The sequence below is a fragment of the Typopeltis vanoorti genome, chromosome 2 (genome assembly GCF_054136105.1).
Source record: "Typopeltis vanoorti isolate ZY-2024b chromosome 2, IOZ_Tvanoo_1.0, whole genome shotgun sequence".
In the NCBI taxonomy this organism is placed as follows: Eukaryota; Metazoa; Arthropoda; class Arachnida; order Uropygi; family Thelyphonidae; genus Typopeltis; species Typopeltis vanoorti.
In genome coordinates, this window is record NC_143550.1 from 52,797,758 (window position 1) to 52,823,885 (window position 26,128).

At 38.8% G+C, this 26,128-nt stretch overlaps 1 protein-coding gene across 2 annotated transcripts; it reads right to left on the minus strand.

Moving 5' to 3' along the window:
- Window positions 1–6,537: 6,537 nt before the first annotated feature.
- On the minus strand, window positions 6,538–22,130 carry LOC150109012 (INO80 complex subunit C). 2 transcript variants are annotated; one of them, XR_016549496.1, is made up of 2 exons: window positions 21,173–22,130; window positions 6,538–6,874 (listed from the first exon to the last, which is right to left on the minus strand). XR_016549496.1 is itself a non-coding variant. In XM_090405039.1 (1 exon), exon 1 carries the CDS (start codon window positions 21,996–21,998, stop codon window positions 21,516–21,518), a length of 483 nt encoding a protein of 160 aa, XP_090261165.1. In that variant the 5' UTR covers window positions 21,999–22,130; the 3' UTR covers window positions 20,900–21,515. The 2 variants fall into 2 exon arrangements, 1 of the variants encoding a protein (XP_090261165.1); XM_090405039.1 differs by lacking the exon at window positions 6,538–6,874 and having other exon boundaries at window positions 20,900–22,130.
- Between the last annotated feature and the right edge of the window lie 3,998 nt (window positions 22,131–26,128).

The window sequence follows — 26,128 nt, forward strand, 5'->3', positions numbered from 1 at the left end:
CTGTATGGTTTTCTTAGTGTTCAGGACATTACTAGTTTCTAGTCGTATTTTATCTGCTATATTGTTAGGTAGGGACCTGATGCCTCTTTCAATGTGGTATATAAAATCCAATTTGTTTACCTCTTTAGGTGCTATTGCGTAGTTAAATCTTTTATTCAGTAACGTAAGTTCGCCGTTGTTCAGGGTGTGGCTTGATAGGTTGATCACATGGTTCTTGCTGGTCGGTGGTTGGTCGCTCCTTGTCTCCCTTGTTTGTTGTTCATTGTTGGTGTTTATCGGGGAGGAAGACTTCTGATTGGATGGATTCCTGTGATTGGCCGCCATATTTTGTCGTTGTTTCAAACCAGTTTTTTTCGCCAGAGGTCAGGCCAACAATTGTTGTAGTGGTTGGTCAGTGTCTTTGACAAACCAGTTTGATTGTAGTGTAGCTTGTTTTCTGTGTATAGTTGTATGCTCCAGAAGATGACCTTGACATAAAGGTCGAAACGTCGAATGTAGATTTTAGTTATATTAAACTAAAGTTTTTATTCAAACACGGTAGTTGTCTCCATAATTTTCAAAAATGCATTCGGATCACCATATAAGCCTAAAAGAAAGGATCTTTTTTTAATTTTGATCTCTGTCTCAGATATCAAGGATACAACTTAAATCTGTAATAGCACACACAAAAACACTTAATTGGAAAAAAAAAGTTAGTGGGTTTTGTGGAAGAATTCATCAGGCTGCCTCTACACCCAATCTTCCATCAGACTGGAAACAGGTGAACCTTGATGTCTACCTTTGTTGATCACATTGCCAACTGTTGATTTTGGATGCTCTAGTTTAGGAGTGTCCAGACAATTCTTGGTAGATAGTGTATCTGTGCTGTTCATGAGGAGACCTAAAAATTCTAAGTTTCCCAAATCTTGGAAAGTTTAGTTATTAAGATTTTTTTTTTTTTTGAAATTTGCTGTTAATTCTACTTTCAAAGTGCATCATGAAGCACAATAGTTTTTCCCATTTGTTCTCTGCTACATATCAAAAGCATGGTCAGCTAGACCCAACTGGCCATAGTTATAGTTGCGGATGTATTTAATTTCTTTTTGGTCTTTTACCGAGAATATTACTACTTGTCTTCTTAGGAATATTGTCATTTTTCATACCATTCACATGTCCTTTGACTGCAACATACTAGATGTTGTGGGTAAGTGTTTTAAGTTGATATAACTTGCAGTTGTACCTGATCCTCCAGGGACCATTATCATTTGAGTCAAATATTTTGCTAAGGATTTTCCTTTCAAAAGCTAAAATCAAATTCTCCACCGTTGCCATAAAGATTCAGGTTTCACATCCATAGGTAACAACTATTTTTATCCCCCTCCCACATGAAATACACTAAAAACATCCATCAAAGATTTCCACCATACCTTCAGCAGATGACATTCGTTACATCTGCAGCAAATAAAGTCAGCTTTACCATATTCACCCTTTCTTTAGGTAGCAACATAACTATAGAATTTCCTTTAATTTATAGTATAACCAAGTGGAAAAACTTCCAACAACCATCTCTAATCCAGAGTATTTTAATAATAAGGTGTGACACCTTTTGGCTACTTGTATATGAAAATATGACTTCTGCATTACTTCAACTTTAGCATCATCCCTGGGTCTGGCTCCCACTGAGACCTCAACCAAGCCACTGCACATCACCATTCTGTTTCCTTAATTTATCCTAGTCCCTTGCTTTGCAATTACACATCTATAGTTCCACAAAGCTTGTACTTAGTTAACTACTCCTCATGTCAGAACCACATAATCACTAACACCCCCCCCCCCCACACACACACACAATACCTGTGGCATCGTGGTGACATATTCTATCATCTCTATCTGATATTATTAAATGTAACACTCGAGTCCTATGTGTTGCTTCAACTACATGCTCCATAAGATCATTGTCTCCAATTAGCTCAAGAAATTTGATCTCATTACTCACACGATATTTCCATAACTGTCACCCATTATAACCCTCCTGTTCATGCACCATTCTTGTCTGTCTAAAAGTTTCAGAATCATCTCCCTCTGCATTCCCAGTCTTGTATCAACATCCCACTAAATACTTAAAATTTGTGCTAACTTAACTGTCACATCAAACAACTTCAAAGCAACTATCTTATTGCTTGCTTTCTTCAGGTTCTGCCTTGAGAGGACATACTGTTCTGAAATCATCAGTAATACCAACATCCTCATTTATCTTTTTGAAAAATGCTATAGCAATTCTCTTCCCATAAGCACAGCACATAATCTATTAATCAAGTCTAACTGATTTGTGGACTAACTGTATCAAGGCCACAAAACTCTGCACTTTTATTCCTAACACTTCTTACAATGGTGATAACAAAAGTAGATTCCCCCTGGATCCCCTTTCCTTTCTGGCAATTCTTTATCCTACCATTCCAGTAATTTGACTATGTTGATCACACTGAGGTCATTCTTGCATCTCATCTTGTCTTCCTTTGTCCTTATCTCACAATTTTGGTATCTCACACTCAGGGTCCCACCATCTAGTTTTGTTTTGGGAAACAAAACAAAACAAAGTCTGCTCGCTCCAATGCAGACTATCTGGGGAAAACAGCTCTCCCTTAACTACAAATTTATTACACGCCTCAACAAACTCAAGTCCTCTATTCCTGTCCTGTCAGGTGTCTTCTCCTTCCAGGAGATTGACTACCATGTGTTTTCACTATGTTCTATTCTGTGCCTCTCTGCTGCTTTCCTCATATGAGAGATAGGTCCAGTCATTTATATTTTTCATCCACTCTAGTCTCTGTCTTCCTCTTTCCCTCAACAGTTCCTTCGAGAAGTGTCCTTTGTAGGCAGTTATGTCTCAGAATATGTCCGAAATAGCTGACTTTTCTCTTTTTAATTTCTTTTATCAGGCTCCTGTTTACACCTACCATCTATAGTACCTCTTCATTTGTCTTTGTGACTTTTCATGATATCCTCATAATTCTTTGCAGCATCCATATTTCACAGGCCTCCAGTTTTTTCACTCAGATTGGAGAGTGCCCACGTATAATAACGTGGGCCATATGTAACATTTGGAGATTCTTAGTCGTGTTTTTCAGATTTAATTCTCTAGATGTCAATAGATTTTTCATATTGTTGAAAGTTGACATTGCAATTTCAATCCTTTTTCTAATTTCATCTTCTGTCTTGCCTTTCTCTGTAATCAAGTGTCCGAGGAATGCATGTGTATATTTGCACCAGTTCTAATTTATTTCCTTTTATATTGATGCATATTTTTGGTATTTCCTTTTCTCTTGAAATTATCATGATTTTTGTCTTTTTAAAATTGAAACTGAGGCCATACTGTTCGCTGTAATTGAGGGTTTCTTCTATATTCTACATTAAATGGTTTAATTTCTTCTTCAAAATAGAGATAAATACAGGGTGACCATAAAATAACAACTTTCCCTCTTTGGAGGCATTTGTAGCTAGAATCAATAAACAGAATGAGACCAAATTTTATACTGAGACTTTTGAAGGCATGGGGAGATGATTTCTGAAAAAAAAAAAAAAAAAGAAAAAAAAAATAGTACCAGAAGTTGATGTTAGGGAAAATTTTGGCACTGGCGGAGACAAAAACACGCGGATAATTAATTAAAAGCAGATAAAATGGAATAACATTTCGACAGCGTAAGCAACAGGCCAAGTCACTCATTCCAACTGGATATGTGGCGCATTACAATGATGATAATAATAATAATAATTAAACTAAAACAACAACTTGCGAGAGACACAGAAATTAATGTAGTGGCTGAACTCACATGAAATAATGTTTTATTCATCAGAATCAGGGTCCCCTGGCCCATATTCCTGCATTGCAGCAAAGACAATGTTTAGACTCCATAATTTTTATGCAGGATGGAGCACGACCACACATTGAACGTTCAGTACAATATGTGTGTGGTAATGAAATGATGGAGCCTTTTATGCCAGCATTTCAGTAATGAGAGGGTTATCAGTCAGTTCTTTCCAACGGCATGGCTGCCTCGATCCCCGGACTTCACTCCTTGTGACTTTTGGCTGTGGAGGTATTTGAAATCCGTTGTGTATGTTGGTGGCATTCCCAACTTGCATGTCTTGAAAGAGAACATAAAACGGGCTGTTATAAACATCCAATCCGACTCCTTACACTCAGCTGTAGAGTATGTCACACATCTGATGCAATTTGTTGTACACAAGAAAGGTCAGCATATTGAAAATCGTGTATGTGGTCCAGGGGACCCCGATTCTGATGAATAAAACATTATTTCCTGAGTTCAATCACTACATTAATTTCTGTGTCTCTCACAAGTTGTTTTAGTATAATTATTATTATTCTTATTATCATTGTAACATGCCACATATCAGCTGGAATGAGTGATGTGGCTATCACTTACACCGTCGAAATGTTATTTCATTTTATCTGCCTTTAATGTAATTATCCACTTGTTTTTGGCTCCGCCTGCACCAAAAATTATCCCTATCGGCGACTTTTGGTACTAAATTTTTTTTCTTTGCGGAAATCATCTCCCCATGCCTTCAAAAGTCTCAATGTAAAATTTGGTCTCATTCCATATATCGGTTTTAGCTACACATGCCTCCAAAGAGGGGAAAGTTATTTTATGGCCACCCTGTATTTTGTATGTTGTACACAGCAGAGAAATACTTCTATAATTTCAACAAACTGTTTTGTCATTCTTAGGTATCAGACAGACCAATCCACTGACATTTCCTCTTTCTTCCACATGCTAAAATCAATTCAATTTATTTCTAGTTTCTTACCTCCTGTGTTCAGTAACTCTACAAGGATGTCTGTTCCTCAGGATTTGTTATATCATTAAGCTTGTGCCTTGATGATGGCTCTAAAGAATCATATTCATTCAGAACAATCACTTATTCTAATCCTTGAGTTATTAGAAATAATAAAACAAACAACTGTTAACGCCTTTTTATTCCCTTATAGGCAGTAGATGAGGCCATTTTTCCCTATGGAGACTGAGTGGGCAGTTACTGAAAGCAGGAGGAAACTAGAAGAAAAACTACATGAATGATTTTGAGTTGGACTTGGTTCTTTTTTGACAATTCATGGAAATATTCTCTCCCTCTGTTTTTTTACTTTGTTATTGTTTCTTGTCCCTCTCTGTACATCCATAGCTTGGAAAGAAGTCAACAGATACAATAGAGTGAGGAACAAACAGCCATAGTGGCCACCTTAATACGATATAGAACCTCCTGCAATTCTATGGGGCACACTTTCCAAAAGGGTATGATATGATAGTGATCAAGGACTTATGGACTATTCTGGAGTAGACGTCTCTTGACCTCACCAAATGTTCCAGTTCATCCCAAAAATGTTCAATAGTGTTGAGATCCAGGCTCCGTGGAGCCCAGTCAAGCATGGTGACGTTCATGTCTATAAATCACACAGAGCAGCAGCCTTATGACATGGTGCATTGTCTTACTGAAAGAGGCAATGGTCAGTTCCATAAACAACACAAAGTAAGAAGTATTGCATTGTCCAGAATGTTCAGATACCTCTCTGAGTTCGATGTGCATAGTACTATAAACAGAGGTCAGAGTCCAAAACAGGACCATACCAGCATACTGCCACCTCCGAATTTCACAGTTGGGGTTACATACTCTGGTAAGAGACATTTACAGAGTATATGCCACACCTGTCCATCTGCTCGGGAGAGGATGTAGTGTGATTCGTCACTCCATAACACAGCTTTCCAGGTTTCCACGTCAAACTGTACATGCTCTTAGCATTAATGAAGACAACACTGCATGCTGGTCCAGGTAATGTGGGGTTTGAATATTGCAGTCCTACCATAGACACCCATGCCGTGAGCCTTGGTTCTGAATGCTTTTGTACAGATTAGTATTCCAGTCAATGACCTGTATCCAACGTGTTATGCATTCAAGGTGACATGTTGAATGGATGTCACCTGACATGCATTCAACGTGTCAGGTGACAAATGGCAGTTTTTACATATTATCCTTCATAATATCATAGGGTCAAGTTCAGGAATGGCCCAGTTTGTCAACAATTTACCGAACAGATTGGCCTGCAAGAAGGCATCCTATCACATTGCTTCCTTCAAACTCTGTTAGTTCTCTTATTGCATCTATTTCACCCAGAAACAGTTGCATTGACTTTCGAGCATAACATTCCTCCAATTAATACTGGCTATAAGCATGTGACTCATTTTACATGGCACAATGCACCTTGCCCATTGGAGTGTCTGCTATCTTCTTTCAAAGCAGTGTGTGTACACACACACACACACACACACACACACACACACACACACACACACACACACACACACACACACACACACACACTGTATATTTAGCCCAGCTTTTATTCTCCTTTAATTTACTTAATTATATTATAAGCCTGTCTAAGATTACCCTTGTTTTTCATTTTATTCAGTAGTGGTACATTAATAAATATAGAGCTGACATCAAACAAACCATGATATTATTTAAAACTAAATTTTGGATTACAGATGTGAAATGAGTGGAATTTTTAATATAAGATGAAGCATGACCTGTAAGTAGGGTTAAAGATTTAGCTAATCTTTCTCGTTAACTTAAAAGAAGGGGGAGGGGGATCAGTAGCATCCATTATGGGAATGGAGAGGATTTTTAGGTTTAGGTAATCCCTATATACAAGGGTTGGGGACTAAATGATTTCGGTTTCCCCCCCCCCCCCTTTCAGGAGGCCTCTTCATGTCTCTTCAGAATTTGAATAGTTTGACAATAAATGAGTCTGTCAGTTCATTATTCCAAACTTTTTTTTGCACTTTGAAATGTAGAAATAAAATGCTGTGGGAGAGATCTGAAAAAAGAAGATGTACAATGACTTAAAATTCATGCACAATGTAAGAGTTGTAAAAAATAAACAGAATTTACTATTCCAATGTAAAAGGTAATGGATCAGATCACAACCTGCCTTCAATACTCAGGGCCGGTCCAAGAGTAACTGATGCCCCTAGGCAAATAAAATTTAGGCGCCCCTATACATTGTCCCTCTCTATATATTTTGTCATATTCACACAAGCACATGTACACCTACACATGTGGGGCCTCTAGGGGATTGCCTAGGTTGACCTAATGATAAAACCGGCCCTGTCAATACTGTGTGCAGATTTTGACACACGACTTTCAAGTTGTTGAAACTGTGTGGAGAAACTAGAAAGTTAAGAAAAGATATTGAGATAATTTCTGTCTTCTGGAATATTAGTTATGAGAATATAACTAAAAAAATACTTTGTGTAGGCTTCTGTAGAGAAAGGACATATTAGAATAACTAAATATTTCCAGTATTAAACCACAAATAAAGATGTCAAATAGAAAGTGTTTTAATTCGACTAGTTTCATGAAAAACTGTTTCACTTCATCAGGAAATAGCATGATTAAATTAAACTAGAAGGAAAGTAATAACAGTTAACGTTCCTAGTGAAAAGTTGGAATGAGATTCCACAGAATATTTCCATAATAAACCCAATAACTTAATAAAACACATGCTGAATTGGTCTTTAAAAAACTGCTTTGAATTTAGACATCCTCTTCTTCCTAAATATACGGAGTCATTAAACTGCATAAAACAAGACTTGTCAGTCAAACCAATTGATGCAAGATTCTCTCCAACTTCTTGACTAACTAATCATCCTCTCATGTAAAGAACATTAGAGGCAAAGATAGTTTTCTATTTTCATAGAAAATATCAAAGGCATCAGATTGGCTCTTATTGATATACCATATAATTTTTTCATTAATGTTCCAAGAATAGAAATTACACAATTACTTTGGGACATTTTCCTACCAGACACAGTGGACTTATTGAAACATTGCATCAATAGCACTTATTTGTTTTTATTTTTATTAAATTTGAAGATTTTTTTTTGCACAGAAAGAAAGATTAGCAATGGGTTCTCCCAGATTGTCGTGTGGCAGTCTATCAAAAGCTTTTGCAAAAATCCAACTACACTATTGTGTATGCATCTCCCCGGTCCAAGGTATTTGTCACCTTGTTATAATACATTAGTGAAACATGATCTCCCTTTAACAAACCCATGCTGTTAACCAGAGAATACTGCTGTTATCAACTCATTTCTGTATCCTACTTCTGACCAATCTCTCCGTTCACAACCCCTGATATATAGATTGGCCTATTTATTTAGTATGGCTCACACATGAAAAGTTACATTACATTAATCCTTATACATATGGACATAGTAGACATACATACAATAATAAGACATAATACAATCATAAAAGAGACACTCAAGAATAGGCTATAACTGAATGTAGCATGTATGGACGAGAACAAAAGTAGACAAAGAACACTGGATAATGGACTACTGCAGCTACATCAATGCCACCTACCACCCACCACCACCAGTATTTTCACAGACAATCACAAACAACAATGCCTACGGAAGGATTCGAACCCGCAGCCTTTTGGCTGGAGAGCGGATACGCTAATCATTCAGCCAACCAGGCTGACTAAATTATTTTTTGTTTAATTTTTTTATACATCCATGAATGATGCAATGTTATTTGTAACATGCAGTAATGGCATATATAATGTTATTTTATGAATCCACTTGCATAGAGAATTAAAAATAATAATAAAATTTGTATGCACCATGGTTAATCCAACCCAATGGGTAACTGGGTCTTAGATAATGGGCAAGATAAGATAAATGAATAAACAGAAGAATGTATGTACAAGGTTTGATACCTGTAATGTGGTATCTACATATAAATAAATTTATAATCACATGTTTAAAAAAATTAATTCTTTGTAAAAATTTAAAAATGTCATGCAATTTGTCTCAGTGCACAGGACTCGGACAGAAATGTAAAATGTCACTCCTATCTCGTCTGATGCATCGACACTCCACCAAAATATGACTAATGGCGAGATGGGTGTTGCATTTCTCACACATAGGTGAGTCATCGGCCCTCAGTAAATAAGAATGTGCAAGATGACTGATCTATGCAGAGAGTTTAGCAAGAACAACTTCCTCTCTTTGTTCCTATGCTGGATAGACTGCAATACTTAATTTCAAGCTTAATCTAATGCAATTTGATTGTCAGTGCTTCCTGCCAGGAGTACAGCATTGGCAATTAATTCTGATTTTATAAACTGTGTGTAGTCAGTATATGAAACCATCATACAGTATGTTGAAAAAGTATCAGCTGATCTAGCAGCTGCTGCTGCAATATCATTTCCCTTATTTCCTTATTTGTGGATAGGAATTAAACAAAACTAAACATCAAAATAAAGGGTTGAAAGTTTTATTTTTCACTTGGTTAGAGTATAATAAATTTAGTTTAATCCTTTATCCAAGTGTGAGCAAACAAAGTTTGCACCTGAAAGTATCTTCAGGACTGGGTTAAGGTGGTACAACACCAGGGCAACTCGTTGCAAAGGTGAAGCAAGCTACCAACACTCCTACCTCAGTATCTACTATAATGCAAAACACATCTCCTTGTGGATATATCTAATGTTATGCATTAAGGGAAGGGCCACAACCCAGACTAGTTTCGACCTTTATTGAGGTCTCTTCTGTGGGAGCCAGGCACAAGTGGAGATATCAGGCAGAAGCATTAGCAGATCATCTCTACCTATAGGAATTGCCAATTGGTGTGCCACCTTTTTTTAATAATTTACTCTGGATTTAGAGAAAGATGTTAAAAGTTTATTTTTCACTTGGTTAGAGTATAATAAATTTAGTTTAATCCTTTATCCAAGTGTGAGCAAACAAAGTTTGCGCCTGAAAGTATCTTCAGGACTGGGTTAAGGTGGTACAACACCAGGATAACTCGTTGCAAAGGTGTTGTACCACCTTAACCCGGTTTATTATACTCTAACCAAGTGAAAAATAAACATTCAACATCTTTCTCTAAATCCAGAGTAAATTATTAAAAAAGGGTGGCACACCAATTGGCAATTCCTATAGGTAGAGATGACCTGCTAATGCTTCTGCCTGATATCTCCACTTGGGCCTGGCTCCCACTAAAGAGACCTCAATAAAGGTCGAAACTAGTCTGGGTTGTGGCCCTTCCCTTAATGCATAACATTAGACATATCCACAAGGAGTTGTGTTTTGCATTATAGGAGATACTGAGAAAAAGGGTGGCACACCAATTGGCAATTCCTATAGGTAGAGATGACCTGCTAATGCTTCTGCCTGATATCTCCACTTGGGCCTGGCTCCCACTGAAGAGACCTCAATACTAGGTCTAGCTACTCACTGATGAGACCTCAATATCGACATCGACAGAAAGCAGCGGATTCCAGAGACAGTTCCTGAGGACCCCCGAGAAAGCTCCGGCCGAAGGCAGACGTCTACCTCTCAAGAAGATCCAGTTTCAACGGCCCGAAAAGAGAGCTCCATGCTCAGATTCCACAGTAGTACCCCAGCTTTGGTAAGACCTTTTTTTCTTTTTATTGCCTGTTTTATCCGTCTATTCTGGTATCGCTTTGTTTGCGGCGAGGAACGCCCAACGTTCCTCGATTTTGCCCTCCCTTACATCCCCTTTCTACACCCAGTAGTCAGGAATTTCTGTAACCATGTCGCATTTTTTGCCTAGAACTAGGACGCTCGGTATCGAGCTCACGAAGCCCGTAGATCAGCGGGCGTTAGCGAGAGCTCTAATCGAAACAGTAGGGGCTGAAAATATATACGGTTTTATACCTTATGGGAACAATAGATTTCAAATAGTGGTCAAAAGCGAACAAACAAAAAAGAAATTATTAGAGGGTTTCATTTGTTGTGGACAAACAATCAGACCGTTTCTAGTAGGGAGCCTACGAAAAACACTAAAAATAACCAGGTTTCCACTAGAATACCTAGAGAACGAACCTGAAGTCAAGGAATTCTTTAGCCAATGGGGGGAAATTCACGAGATTAAAGCAATGGAGTACGCAGACTATAAAGGATGGAAAACAGGAGACGTTGAAACCAGATTGACATGAAAAAAGAAGTCCCCAATTTTGTTTTTTTGGGGGGGAACGAGGGTAATGGTGAACTACCCAGGTGTGAAAAAAAGGTGCTTTAGATGTAATTCGGAGGAACACCTTGGGGCAGATTGCCCTCGAATACAATGCAGAAATTGCAAATCGTCAAAGCATAAAATAGAAAGCTGTACAGAACCCTGTATTAAGTGTGGGGCTCTGACCCACAAATTGGACACATGTCCGAACAAGACACACTCAGAAGCAATAGGAGGGACCATAACACCGATTAGGGCAACGCCCATCGGGAACCCTGAGAAAATATCAAGGAGCGATTTTCCGGAGCTCGGCCAACAGGCTGAAAAGGAAGCAGCAACGGAAACGAAAACCCCAAAGATACCCAAGGCAAGCCGCCACACACAGAACATCACCAGCATCAATGTGGCAAACCATGAAGCTTGCAGGAAAGAGGAAGAGGTCACACCCAGCGCCCCAACAAAGCGCGCAAGAGAAACGGAATCACAGGAAAAGAAAAAAGCGAAACAAAGCAGCATGATGTCATCGGAGGACGAAACAGAGACCACAGGTCAACGTCGAACAATAGGCGCAAAGCCCCTCGACAATGACGTTACAATGTTAGAGAGCCAACCCCCAGTAATGGATCAATTGGCACAACCCCAAGTCCACGAAATGGACTCTGACGAAGACAGGGACTCTACAGACAGGCTCGTCATTGTCTCGGATGTTCAAAGTGCAACCAGCTCCGACGAGGAACCAGAACCGGCCTTCATAAAACAAACACCAGATAACGCCGCCCCCTCATTCTAACACCACCGTGGAAGTTAAAATCGCAACTTTAAACACTAACGGACTACGCAACCCCTTTGCGCAAAGCGCTGTCTGGAGGCTAATGTTAACACACAAAATTAATATCCTCCTGATACAAGAAACCCATTTCTATAAGCACTGGGACGTGAAGAACTTCTCGAGAAGCTATCCGGTCACCAGCTACTGGTGCTTCGGGGACGTTCACTCGTGGGGGGTGGGGATACTAATTCGCCCCCCAATCGCGGGGGGGGGGTTCTTCAACGTCCAAAAAGACGCCACAGGACGCCTAGTAACGGTGGACTGGAAGTACGATGGCCGTACCATCCGACTGGCTGCAGTTTACGCCCCGAACAATCCATACCACAGAACTGGTCTCTTCTCTGTCCTTGAAAACTATCTCCTGGGAGCAGAACACCTAATAGTTGCAGGAGACTGGAACTGTGTGGAAGACACACGTCTAGACAAAATCGGTGGGAATCCAAACAACAGAATTGGCGGCATTGATGCTTTAAAAAGATGCTGTATTAATTTTGATCTCGTCGATATCTGGAGGTGGAATAACCCCTCCAAAGTAGAAACTACGTGGTGCCGCGGCCAGATAGCGACAAGACTAGACAGGGTGTACGTGTCCCAAAACTTGGAACAATATGTTCATAGGATACGTCACACTGCAGTGCACATGACAACCGACCACAAAATGGTCATACTCAAAATCACGCTCCCAGAGGTTATGGAAACAGCCAGAGGGCCTTGGAGGCTTCCTCCCACCTTTCCCAGTCTTTTTAGCGACCAGCTACAGAACCTCTGTGAGAGATGGACAAACACCAACTGGGACTGGGAAAACTGGCTGAGCTTCAAGTGGCAGACTAGGGAACTGTTCCAAAAATGCGGGCGCGAAAGGGCCTTCCAACAACGCAAACGGCTGAGGGATCTCTACAGGGAACTCGGCTGGTACCGGACAAACGAACGGAGCGGAGTTCCCTGCGGACATCTTATCAGGCAAGTAGAAATAGAGCTGCAGCAAGAGCAGCAGAGTAGAGTCGAAGACCTCGATTTTCGAATGAGACTCTATCTCAGAAATTTGGAAACACCTTCCGCCGCATTCTACAATCAACAACGTGTGGGGGCTAATGATGAGAAAACGATTCACCAGATCGAGGAGAAGGGCCAGATTTTATGCTCAACCAACGAAATACTCCGTCACTTTCATCAGCAGTATATCGGTATCTTCTCTGACCGGCAGGGCACGGATGACTTCAGTGAGTGGGACACAACACGTTTTCCCGATCATCTTAGTGCCCTGCAGGACAGGCCGATAACTGCAGCCGAATTAAAGGCCACATGCAGAATGATGAAAACAAAGAAGACCCCAGGGCCAGACGGACTGGGGATAGAATTCTATAGATCTATCTGGGAATTTGCATTGGCAGCGTTAATAAACATCTTTAATGAATTCCTCACTTCGGGAAACATCCCCAAGGAATTCGTAAAGAGCCACACCATCTTTATCCCCAAGAAAGACCGAGATCGGACTTTGTCGAATAACTGGCGTCCAATCTCCCTAACCAACGTAGACTACAAGATTTTTGCAAAAATTATCTGCACACGCCTTAAGGGCGGTATCGAAAAAATAATAACAAGCTCACAGGTCTACGGGATCCCTGGTAGATCTATGGAATTCAATCTCTTTTTGTTAAGAGACTTGATCAAACTGGCCAAAGAGAAAAAATACCCCCTGGCACTTCTCTCCACCGACCTGGAGAAAGCGTTTGACAGCATCAACCACAGGTACTTGCAGAACATCCTACAAAAAACAGGCGTGGGCCCGAGACTTCGGCATACAATTAAAAACATGTATGCGGAAGCCACGACCCAACTATCTATTAATGAGTTTCTAACAGAACCAATCCGCATAAAGAGAGGGGTTAGGCAAGGCTGCCCGCTAAGCCCCCTCCTCTTCTCCCTAGTATTAGAACCCCTAATCAAAAGAATTGATAACACCCCCGCAATTAACGGTATTCCACTGCCCCAAGGCTCCAGACAATGCAAAATAGTGGCATATGCAGACGATGTAGTGGCTACACTCAGAGACTCTGAGTCCATCTATATCTATCTGCACACGCTGCAAAAATTCAGCATAGTCAGTGGTCTTCGCGTTAACGCACAAAAAACCAAAATCAAAAGTTTCGGAAATTTATATAGCACTGGACTTCCCTACGGTTTAACGCTACAGACACAGCCCCTAACTATACTAGGCGTGCCCTTTTCAGACACCCTAGCACTACCAATCCAAAAATTGCAGGAGACAAGCAGGGAAAGGATAAGACTGTTCAAACCAACCTTCTTCTCCTTTTATGGCAGAGCAACAGTAATAAAAACAATCGTCACCCCAATGCTGATGCACACTGTCAATATCACAGGCATCACACTGGCACAAGAAAATAAATTATCAAAAGAACTCCTGGATTTCTTCTGGAATGGGAGAAAACGCGAAGTAAAGAAAGAATACCTACAACTCAAACAGGAAGAAGGGGGTTATGCTCTGCCTGATCACAAAAGCTTGCTACAAGCAAACACGTTCAAAACCGTACGGAAGGCCTTAAACTCCAACCACATTTCTGGCCTACTAATTAGATATTTTATAGGACTTTTCTTTCCCCTCTTTGGGATCACGGACTATGCTGGACCCCGCGCAAGGGGGGTGCCCAAGTGGTACCGTACAGTAGTGAAATCGATCACAACACTCAGAGACAGAGGAATAGCAATCCTCACACACAAACCCAAAGCAGTATACTGGGATTTCTTCCAGCTTTCCAGGCGTGATACACCCAATCTTAGTACAAATAATGAAATTCTCTTCAGAAACATCAAAAATAGCTGGGGACAGCCTTTTCATCGGGATCTAGCCTGGAGAATAGCCAACGGGCGGCTCCCGGTGAAACTGGTGAAATCCCGGCATGTACCTAACCCGTGCGACCCATTCTGCGATGTCTACCGGGACGTGGAAACGGTGGACCACTTCTTTTATTTTTGCCCACCAGCCCAACGCATCTGGCGGAGACTCAGCACAGCATTGAGAATCCCCATGCTGACAGTAGAAGAGGTCGTACGACTACAATTCCCGCCACCAGTCCAAAAAACCCAAAAGTTCACTATCTTCCTAATCAATGTACTAAAATATCACATCTGGAAAGTACGGAAAAAATCCTAGGTACGAGGCGCAAATTTAATGTATGCAAGAATAAGAAAAGGTTTCTTTTTCTACTTACCCAAATTTCTTGCACAAGAAAGGCACTTACTAGGAGACTTTAAATTTGTGAATCAATACTGCAAACCACCGACAATATGCTTTCTTATACAGGGACACATCAAGCCCTGTATATCTCTTTAGAACCCAAAAAACCCACCATCCCCCCCACCCCAGGAAAAAGAATAACCACTCTGTCTCCCCTAGCCACAAAGCTTTCGCTGGCACGGTTTCTTTACTCCAAACAAGGGGGGAGAGCTGAGAACCCGGGCGGCGAAGGCTTACTGCGAGGCGGTGCCGCTCCTCGTGAGCGGCATCTCCCGGGCCAGTCTCTTCCCCATTCTAAGTCCCAGTGGTACCAGGTATACAAGTTCCTCAGTAAGTTCCTATTCATTCCTACTTACCGGACGGACCTTAAGTCCTGTTATTTTAGATTTAAAATAAACATTTAAATAAGTCCTATTATTTACATCTTGTCTTTAAAAAAAAAAAAAAAAAAAAAAAAAAAAAAAAAAAAAAAAAAAAAATTATTTACCTGGAATAAAAATAAGGATATTATATCTAGTAACATAAAAAGAACCTCCATTAATACTGGAGTAAATCATTACTTTAGATAAAATAATATGTGAACTATAGACAAAAGTCTATGTTTAACCTTTTTCTGAACAGGTAAATTGAGATTATATGTTACAGACCAATTAGCCAATAAGGCTAAACAGGTTGACTGAGGCCTCTTTTTACCTCCTACTATCCTACTCTATCTTATATCATACTCCTCTTTTACTGTCTGCTGATCCTCAGCATGCTTTATTCTCCAAAGGCCAATGATGAGAGACATGAACTCCCATTCTACCTCAATAAAGGTTGAAACTAGTCTAGGTTGTGGCCCTTCCCTTAATGCATAACATTAGACATATCCGCAAGGAGATGTGTTTTGCATTATAGGAGATACTGAGATAGGAGTGTTGGTATCTTGCTCCACCTTTGCAACGAGTTGCCCTGGTGTTGTACCACCTTAACCCAGTCCTGAAGATACTTTCAGGCGCAAACTTTGTTTGCTCACACTTGGATAAAGGATTAAACTAAATTTATTATACTCTAACCAAGTGAAAAATAAACTTTCAACATCTTTCTCTAAATCCAGAGTAAATTATTAAAAAAGGGTGGCACACCAATTGGCAATTCCTATAGGTAGAGATTAGACATATCCGCAAGGAGATGTGTTCTGCATTATAGGAGATACTGAGATAGTGTTGGTAGCTTGCTCCACCTTTGCAACGAGTTGCTCTGGTGTTGTACCACCTTAACCCAGTCCTGAAGATACTTTCAGGTGCAAACTTTGTTTGCTCACACTTGGATAAAGGATTAAACTAAATTTATTATTATCAAAATAAAGGGGTCTTTATTTTGTACAAGAGTTGTAACACCTCATCAAGCATTAGATGTGGATTACACATCATAGAGGAGCCTGTATAAATTACAACACTTTTGTTAGTTTTCTTTGATATGCACAAGTGCAAACTGAACGGAATGCTACTCTGCTGTATAATTACTGCAACTGAGTGGGATGGGGATAGTAATGTTTAGGAAACACAGCAGCACACAGCCAAGAGAGAGAGAGAGATCTCTGATGCTGAACCATCAGTATAGATGGCCAAGGAATCAGAGTGGTCACCTGTGTGTGTGTGTGTGTGTGTGCGCGCGCGTGCGTGCATTGAACAACTGAAGATAGACAGATGAAGGTGTATGAGACTTCTGTAGTTGCTTGCCATGGAGGAATGCAGTTTTGTTGACACAGGTAATTTGTCAACATTCATGCCAACAGCTCCCATATCCTCTTTGACGCACATGCTAAAAGGACAAATGATAGTCTAGCATGTGCAATGTTGCCAACGTAGAGAAAAGAGACTAGTCCATGTAAGATGATCAGGGAGGGACTATGTTTAGGGCATTATTAAGAAACAAATATTTTCATCTGAGTGATAGAGGGGGTTCATTTGATTCAACATAAAGATTTTGAATGGGTGATGTGCAAAAAACACTGGTAGCTATTCAGATACCCTGATGATGGATAGGGTACAACCATCATAGTGTGCTCTCCCTTGCAGAACTGTAAACCTGAGATCAATAATCAAGATTTCAATGTACAACTGCACAATAAATGCAAAGTAAGGAACATCAACCAGCACCCTGTCCAGTCAAGGATAGCATAGAGGAAGTTTAATGCTTTTTGCACTTTTCCCAAAGAAAATTTTTAACATTCTTTACACACATTTGTGTGTAAAGAATGTTAGCTTTCTGTCGGTCTCCCCCCCCTAATTGGGAGAATAGTTTTTCCCATTCTTAAATCAGGATCAAGGTGGAGAGTGCATTTCCAGCAGAAGTGTACACAGACAGTATTTTCTGCATATAAACCGAACTCATGAGAACCCATGAAGAGGCAGAATCAGCTGCTTATTGAACTTGCCTTTCCTTATGCTGCAGACATGACAGTACACTACGAAGTTCTCAACATAAAGGTAATTGGCTAGAGTGGAAAAAGAGACTTGAGTCTTGAGAAACTCCCTCTCCTTGATGATATGGCTGAGATAACTTGTTTCCTACTTGGAAGACAGAGTTGGACAGAAAGTTCTTAATAAAAATAGGAAAGTGTCCTCTCAGACCAATATTAAACAGGTCTTATAACATGCCAAATCACTGTGGCATAAGCTATTTTCTCCATGTTGAAGAACACTGAAACCACATACTCTCATTGCAGGAAAGCATCCCTTATACATGTATCTCAACAGACCAAATAAACTAAGGTTGATCAGTGTCTATGAAAGCCACATTGCGAGTTTCAAAGAAGTTTGTTGATTTCTAAGTACCAGAGAGGCCTTGCATTTACCCTTTTTCCAAGTCCTTACAAAGACAGCCAGTCAAAACAATTGGATAATTGTTGGCCTGCACTGGATCCTTGCTAGAATCCAGGCTGATTTCTTGGCCATCTTTTGGACAGCAATGACAACTGACTTTGCTGGACTTTATGCCAAAGCCCAGAAATTCTTCCTTTGTATATATTCTGTTGTATAAGGAGATCCATAGAAGATGATGGCAGGTGTTTTAATCATCTCATCACGACCTTTGTGTATGAAACAGCAAAAGAGCTCTTTTGAGTTACTCCTTAACAAATAGTTGAATGTATGGCTATATCCCCTTGGTACAAAAATTAAGCTGCTGTTTCTCAGGAGGATAGGAAACTGTTGCCAAGATTCTGGCAACAGTGGTATCCAAAGCCATTGCAGAATAGCAACAATACATCTGTTAAGTTCCAAAGTAGACAATCAGTGTATTCTGTATCTACTTTTCTTTAAAGGTACCTGTGGCATGACTATGAACAACAAATTACTGTACTTTCATTTCATTAAAGTTAATTACTGTGGTTATTGTGTAATTTGTTTGTATCTACTTTTCATCTTCCAGATTTTATCCCATACCATTTTTGCACTGGTTGTTTGATTAATTGATGGTGTAAATTGGATCCTAGATTGTTTTTGACTCTGACATCTCACATAAATTGCTTTGGCCAGAGCACGTTTAAATGCTATTAAGTTTGCTGTGGTAGGGCACCTTCAATAGAGTGAAAATCAAGATGATGTTTTTGGAATTGTTGTGGTTGCTGCATGAACAATACAATCTGTGACATACTTCACTGTTTCATTGATAGGCATTTGGCTGACTGCTTCAATATTCAGAAAAATGTATTCTGGTCAGCCTGGTACATTTTCCCATGGGCATCTGTGTAGGACATGGTTCCCGTGCAGACAGTGTAAACAACAGGAAAATGATTGCTTCTATATATGTTTTCTTCAACATCCCATGTGAGCAGTGAAAAAATGGCAGGGAAGCAGATTGTAAGATCGACGGCAGAATATGAGCAGGTAGGCATATGGAGGAAGGTATTTACTCCGTCATTAATAAGGGAGAGGTCATGGTCATCGAGCATTCACTCAATGATACGATCTCATCTATTCGTGCTGCCACTATCCCCACAGACTGGTGTGTCCATAAAGTCACCCATTAGAAGTATGGGCTGAGGCAGTTGCATTTGAGATTATCGAGTTCTGTTTTATTTAATTCCAAGCCCAGTGGTAATTATATTGAGCATACTGTGATAAGAAATCCCACAGATAGACAAATCGCTTTCAGGGAATTAAAACGAACATGATAGATAGGAGTATGACTACCCACAAAAATATCTACTAAGAAAGTACCACAGAGTTGTCATTTGTGATGAGAAATATTCAAAATCGGTAATGTTCCACAAACACATTTTCACGATGTGTTCATTATAAGAACAATGCACCTAAGGCTAGTCAATAAATCAGGGACACAAGTAAAAAAAGCTAAATTATTTCTTGGCTATGCAGGTTTGAACACAACAGGTAAATATAAAATGCTTGTGGACTATTACTGGTTTTGAATATTAAGACTTCTTATGGTTCTGCTGTTCTCAAATGTATTTTATTAACAATGACAACTGTATGGCACTTTCGTTTTTGGCATGTTATTTACTACTGTTTCTGACATAATTGGTATCATTCAAATTGTTTTCTCTGATTCTGGAATTAAAAAATGGCCTGATTTAATCCACTAAGATAAACTCATTTTAGTAAAAATCAGGTCACGTTTAATTCCAAAATCAGAATATGTTCTGATTTTGGAATTTCAAATCTGCATGCAGAATGCAGATTTTAATATCCCATACAGCAGAGAATGCAGAACCTTAAACACATGGGAAAAACTTTATGAAGAAGGTGGTTCCAGAGAACAGAAGCAGATATAATGAAAAAGGAAGAAGCAGCAGATTTGCAAAGCAGATTTGGTGGGATTATATCTGGACAATGAATGGATGTTGGATATGTATATTACACATTTAGTGGAAAGAGAAGGAAAGATGGATGCCAGTTTTCAGGATTTAGTGAAGTACCTATCAAAAAAGACATGAGGAGGGGGAAAAATGCAAGTTTTACCATTTAAAGCAGGTCTGTGAGGGAGTGATAATCGATCAAAAACTGCTTTCTTCTGGATAGCATCCAGAATTTTTAGAGTTTTTGGTATTCTAAACCAAATGTGAAAGCGGTACTTTAGAGATGGGGAGATTTAGGCTTTGTGAGTAGTTGGACAAATTACAAGTGATGCCTTAATCGGAAAAGCACCAAGTATTTTAGGGACTAAGGTTGTTATTTATGTGATACATTTATGCCAAGAGATAAATGTCAGTCCAGGAAGAAAGAGAATCTCAACTGATCTATACAGGGATTATACAAGTACAGATTGCTAGATTAGGTCAAATAAAATCTTTTTTACAAGAAAGAAAATAGGGTAGTGTTTTGGTAGCACTGAATGTGACCAGGTTGTCCTTATCCCCCTTGAACAATGGCATGGAGATTAGTATTTCAAGCACCGGTTCTACTAGATTTTGAAGTCTAGAATGACTAAGCACTGCAAGGTTTGTCAAAAGAGTAGGAAGAACTGGAACATTACTGTGAGCAGCAAAAGGAAGAAGGTTTGCAGTCAAGTGCAAGATAGTATCATCATTCATGATGCCTACAGCATAGTATACACAAAAGAATTAATTATACCTGGATATGCTGAATTCTCAAAATTCAATTAATAAAATTATATTATAAATAATTTTAATGTGATGAAAAAATTTTCAATACTGACTGTGCCACTTAAAAAAATGTTCTAAGTATTAGGACACATGCATAACCAACCAATAATGAAAATCTATGAATAATAATGTGACTTTGCTAATATCACTTGCTCAAGAAAAAAACATACTTTAAATTCTATATTTGATTAGAGGAATTCAAGTAGGCATTTGTAATGCAAGAATATTTAGCAAACTGGGAAAGCAGAAGGGCAACTTAAAAGTTTACATGCTGCTTTCTTAAAATATCCTTAAAATTTAGTTCATACATGAACTAAATTCAGACAAATATACATATATATGTAACATTATTATTAATTTCAGTCTGCTATGGGATCACATGATACATACATACTGGAAGGCCACAATATGCATCAAAATACCTTTCGAACCTTACCTTAAAATTCATCTAACATCAGTGCACTCAGCTTCATTATTATCCATCACTGGTGCTACATTCTCTACTTGCCTAGAAATAAATTAATTTTTACTTTCCTATACAAACAACCTGTCCCCCTGGCTTAGGTCAAAGCAAATACCTTGAACCACTTGCTACAATTCACAAGAAAAATTTAAATATGCAGCTTGTTTGATTCAAGCCTCACTCTGAAATGTTGATGCCAATGCTTCCTCGGAGTGCAAATTCACAAATTGGGATTACAAATATACAACTTGGGATTATCTTTTGTAACAACCTCACATCTTGGCAAAAAAAAAAAAAAAAAAAAAACAATTCCCCATTAAGGACCTAATGCCTTGCGTAGAGCTAAATAATTATTCACTGTCTCTTGTGACAACAAACGAATTTGTGTAAATTCTTCTGCAGTTGAAAATCTCAGTTTCGTTTGCGGATCTTTATATTTCGCTAAATGACCACTTACATCCGAATATCTCTTCTGAGGTTTCAGCGATGGTGGGGCTTCTATACTTGAATATGTCAAATGTTGGCTTGCGGCCGGTAATAAACGTTCAGCTGCCATTATTTGCTTCAGTGATTTAAGTACTCGAGTCTTTTTACCAGAAGATGTAGTCCCAGACTTCGACGAATGCACAAATTTTGGATCTTTAAATGTGGGGATTTTTTCTGTAGACTGGGCATCAGGTGGATCAGGCGAAACTGAAGTGGAAGACACTACTGTTTCTCCGGTTTGCAAATTTGATTCCGTTTCTACACACGAAGCTTCAGAAGGTGTTGAAGCGGCTGAGCGTTTTCTTTTACCCATCTTTAAAAACAACAGCAGCAACAATAAACTATAAACTGAAAACAGTGTTAAGAATATAAATTATCGTAATATCATCTTCACGCTAACATGTTGATAAATACCTAAGTAAGAGATATAAGGTTCACTTTAAAATATAAAACAACAACCACTCAAATATTGCCTGGCGCTAGCATCTAACTCCGTTCAACATAAATTGAATTGAAAATATTGTTAAAATATTCAAGTCGCTAAAAATTTCGATAGATAGAATATTTATTATTATTATTATTATACAATTAATAATATATATTTATATATATATATTATTATATGTATAATGTTATTAACAATTTCTTAATATATTAAAAATTATATATGTATATATCGGAATGTATTCCCATGGTCAGGAAAAAAAATAAGGTAGGCATTAAATGGATGAGTAGTAACTATTTATTTATTTATTTATTCGTATGGGGATCGCTCCGCTCCTCATCCGTCCCTTAGGATTGGTTGAGTCCTCCTAATGAGGGATTAAGTATGTATTTATGATTGTAAATCCGTGTATTCTGAGGGTAGAAAAACCAGAGTTTCCGGGAGAAAAAACACCCTACCACCATATGAAACCGGCTAACTCACCTTTAGCCAAAAGTGATCAGATAAAGGTTCTTCACGTCACTGAGGAATCGAACCCCAGGTCTTTTCGACCAAAGCTTCGTCTATACCGATTGAGCTACGAGGCTCTAGTAGCAGAAGTCGTCGTCGTCATCTGCAAAAAAAAAAAAAAAAAAATTATGGAGGATTTACAAGGAGAAGGATAATCAGCACATCCCCGAGCAGTACACAGCTCAGGCTAGAAAGGTTACCAGCATAATAAGGAAGGCTAAATCAGATTATGAGATTTTAGCCAAGCATGTGAAAGCATATTCCAAAGAATCCTTTCGCTACATGGCAAGTAAAAGGAAGCATGACTTCGGAAGAATAACTTTAATAGGCCCTGATGGTAGCGAGATGACTAAGTCAGATGTAATAGTAGAGTTCTGAATGAACACTTTTCAAAACTCAATCACCCTAGTGAGGATATTACTGTGTCTTATGTAGCAATAACTGATATGATAATTGAACTTAATGAATCAGAGTTCTTAGGATATTGCAGAATTTAAATGCAAATACTGCTGTCGGTTTTTGATGTGATATCAACTCGGGCATTACGTGAATGTGTAGAGGAATTGACGATGCCTATTTATTGACTGTTTAACTTACGTCTGAGCTCTGGTAAAGTCCATAGGGGGTGGAAGGAAGATAAAATTGTTCCTTTGCATTAAAGGAGGCTATAAGACTGCAGTAGAAACTTACAGACCAATCACCATCTCGGGAGTGCTGGTAAAAGTATTGGAAAAGTTGGTTAAAGACAGAATCCAGGAATGGGTGGATAAGAATATGATAGTGTATGGGGAGAACATGAGTTTTGTTAAAAGCCGGTCTTGCCTTACTAATTTATTAACTTTTTATGATAGCTGAGCTGGGCAACGGGAATGGCTACACAGTGATACTGCTGGATTTTGCTAAGGCTTTTGACAGGATATCCCATGGATTACTCTTACACAAATTAGAACAAATGGGTATGGATATTAAGCTGGTGATATGGATAAGAGAATGGCTCATGGAGAGATAACAAAAAGTAGTGTATGGAAGAACAGAGTTCAGGTTGAAGCAGGTAACCAGTAGTGTGCCATAAAGCTCTGTGCTTGGACAATTAAAATGTTAATTTTGCACATAAATAATATAGGAAATGACTTGAAGGCAGATATTCAATTGTTTGCTGATAATGCCAAGTTGGGTAACGCAATAACTAATCAAGCTGATGTAGAGAGCTTGAAGGATAATTTAAATAAACTGGTAGTATGGGCAAAAGTTAATGGATATCAACTTTACAGGATTACAAGCTGCATACTACATTGATGAAATTGCATTCCAAGAGATTAAGGAGGCTGGGGACTTGGGGTATTAGTGAGTTGAAGTTCAGAGAGCATATTGCTAAGGTGTCCAAGATAGGCATAGGTTTCCTTGGCTATTGAACAATACACACATGCAGAGATAAAGAAGTTATTATTCCTCTTTATATGGCGTTGATACGTCCACATCCAGATTACTGTGCTCAGATATAGCTACCTGGATTCCTTCGAAATGAAGAAGTGGTAGAAAAGATTCACAGCTAAATAATCAAGTTAGTGAGATGTGTAAGGAATACTTCCTACATTGATAGATTGAGAGTTTATGGGTTGTACAAGTTGGTTGATGGGTGGAGAAGAGAGGATATGATGTAAGATTTAAGTTACTAAAAAGTTTTTATAAGTTGCTGCAGGGGAATATTTCAGCAGTGAGATAGTGATGGAAGAACACAAGGCTATCCGTGGAAATTAAGTAAGAGTGTTGTTAATAAGCGGTGAAGACTAGATTTTTAGTTGGAGAGTAGTGAATGAATGGAATGCATTGCCTGACTCAGTTGTGAGTGCTTCATCTATCAATGAGTTCAAGAAGAATTATGATAGATATTGCATGGATAGTTTGGCTCTTCCGCAATTAGTCTACTGACTCCATGCCCATTTAAAATAATAACAAATAAATAAATCAGCTAACGCCTTTATTCTCTTTTAGGGAGTAGACGAGGCCTTTAAACCCTATTTAGCTTTTTGAAAATGAGTAGGCAGTTCTTTACTAGTAGCCAATCAGAGATAGGTAGCTTGTGTCTATCACTCATTAGAGACCTCACCGATGAAGAGATGGGCAAATAAGTGCTGCCCTCTCCTGGTACCTAATCCTGACAGCATATGTTACTGTCTGAAGTAATGTGGGTTCTACTGTCGATTTTCTTGAGTTAACGGGAAGAAAAACCCTAGTTTCTGGAAAAAAAACCTGCTTTCCCGTGCCTGAAATCAACAAACTCGGGAACCTATTGACAATAGGCTTAGAAAATGATCCTCCATCCAGTGACTAGACTTGAACTTAAAACTACCTTCAGGCGACCTAATGCAGACATGCAAGTGTCCCTTCCGATGAGCTACACAGGCACTATTTTTTTTTTATTGATCTCAAAATTATTTACATATATATAAAATAATCGTCTTAAGTGACATTTTGACATTTTTTTAAATTTTACAAACAGCAACTAAGTGCTGCAGATTACGGTTCATTTTCGCATTAGATTTCTATAAAAAAAAACAAAAAAAAAATCAGTGCTTTTTTATTATTAAAATTATCATTATATATTAAGAGTTTACAACATAATATTGTTCTCTTTTTTTGTAATAATGAAATTCATACAAATTTTCCTTTTTCTGTATAATGTATGAATATTAGTTACTGTAGTTGGTGATTTATAGTTGTGGTTGAATAAGATTGCATTTAACAGCCAGTGTAGTTCAGTGGATGGGCGCTTGGTCACTCTAAGTTAGGTTCTAGTCTAGTCGCCGACTAGAGGAACTTTTTCTAAGCCTATTTTCGACAGGTTATCGCGTTAGTCGATCTCTGGCATGGGCAAGCGGGTTGTTTACTACCGGAAACTAGGGTTTTTCGTTCCGTAATATCAAGAAAATCGACTGTAGTACCCACATTATTTCAGACAGTAACATATTTTGTTAGTGTTAGGTACCAAGAGATGGCAGCATTTGTTTGCCAGCCTCCTCATCGGTAGCAGCGTATAATTAGTGATAGACATGGGCCAGCAATCTCTGATTGGCTACCAGTGGAGTTGAACTGTCCACTCAGTCTCCAAAAGCTAGATAGGGCGTGAATGCCTCGCTTGCTCCCTATAAGGGAATAAAAGGCGTTTGCTGATTTATTTTATAAGATTGCATTTTTAGAGCATTTATAAAATAACAATAATTGTATATATTTACAATTTCTGCTTTAATGTATTTAAGCGATGCAACTACAGTACATAAAAATAACATATATTAGAAACTGGTTGAGAGAGTGGATTTCTGAATATAATTAATTTCATCTTATCTGAGTTTAGGTGTGTGGAGGTGTTGGTGAACAGATCAATGAGCAGATTTATGTAAGGTGCATATTTGTTTGGGCTATGCTTGCATTATAATGGATATTATAGTTGTATCGTCTATGTATTGGAAGATCATGCCTTTGAGAGGCAG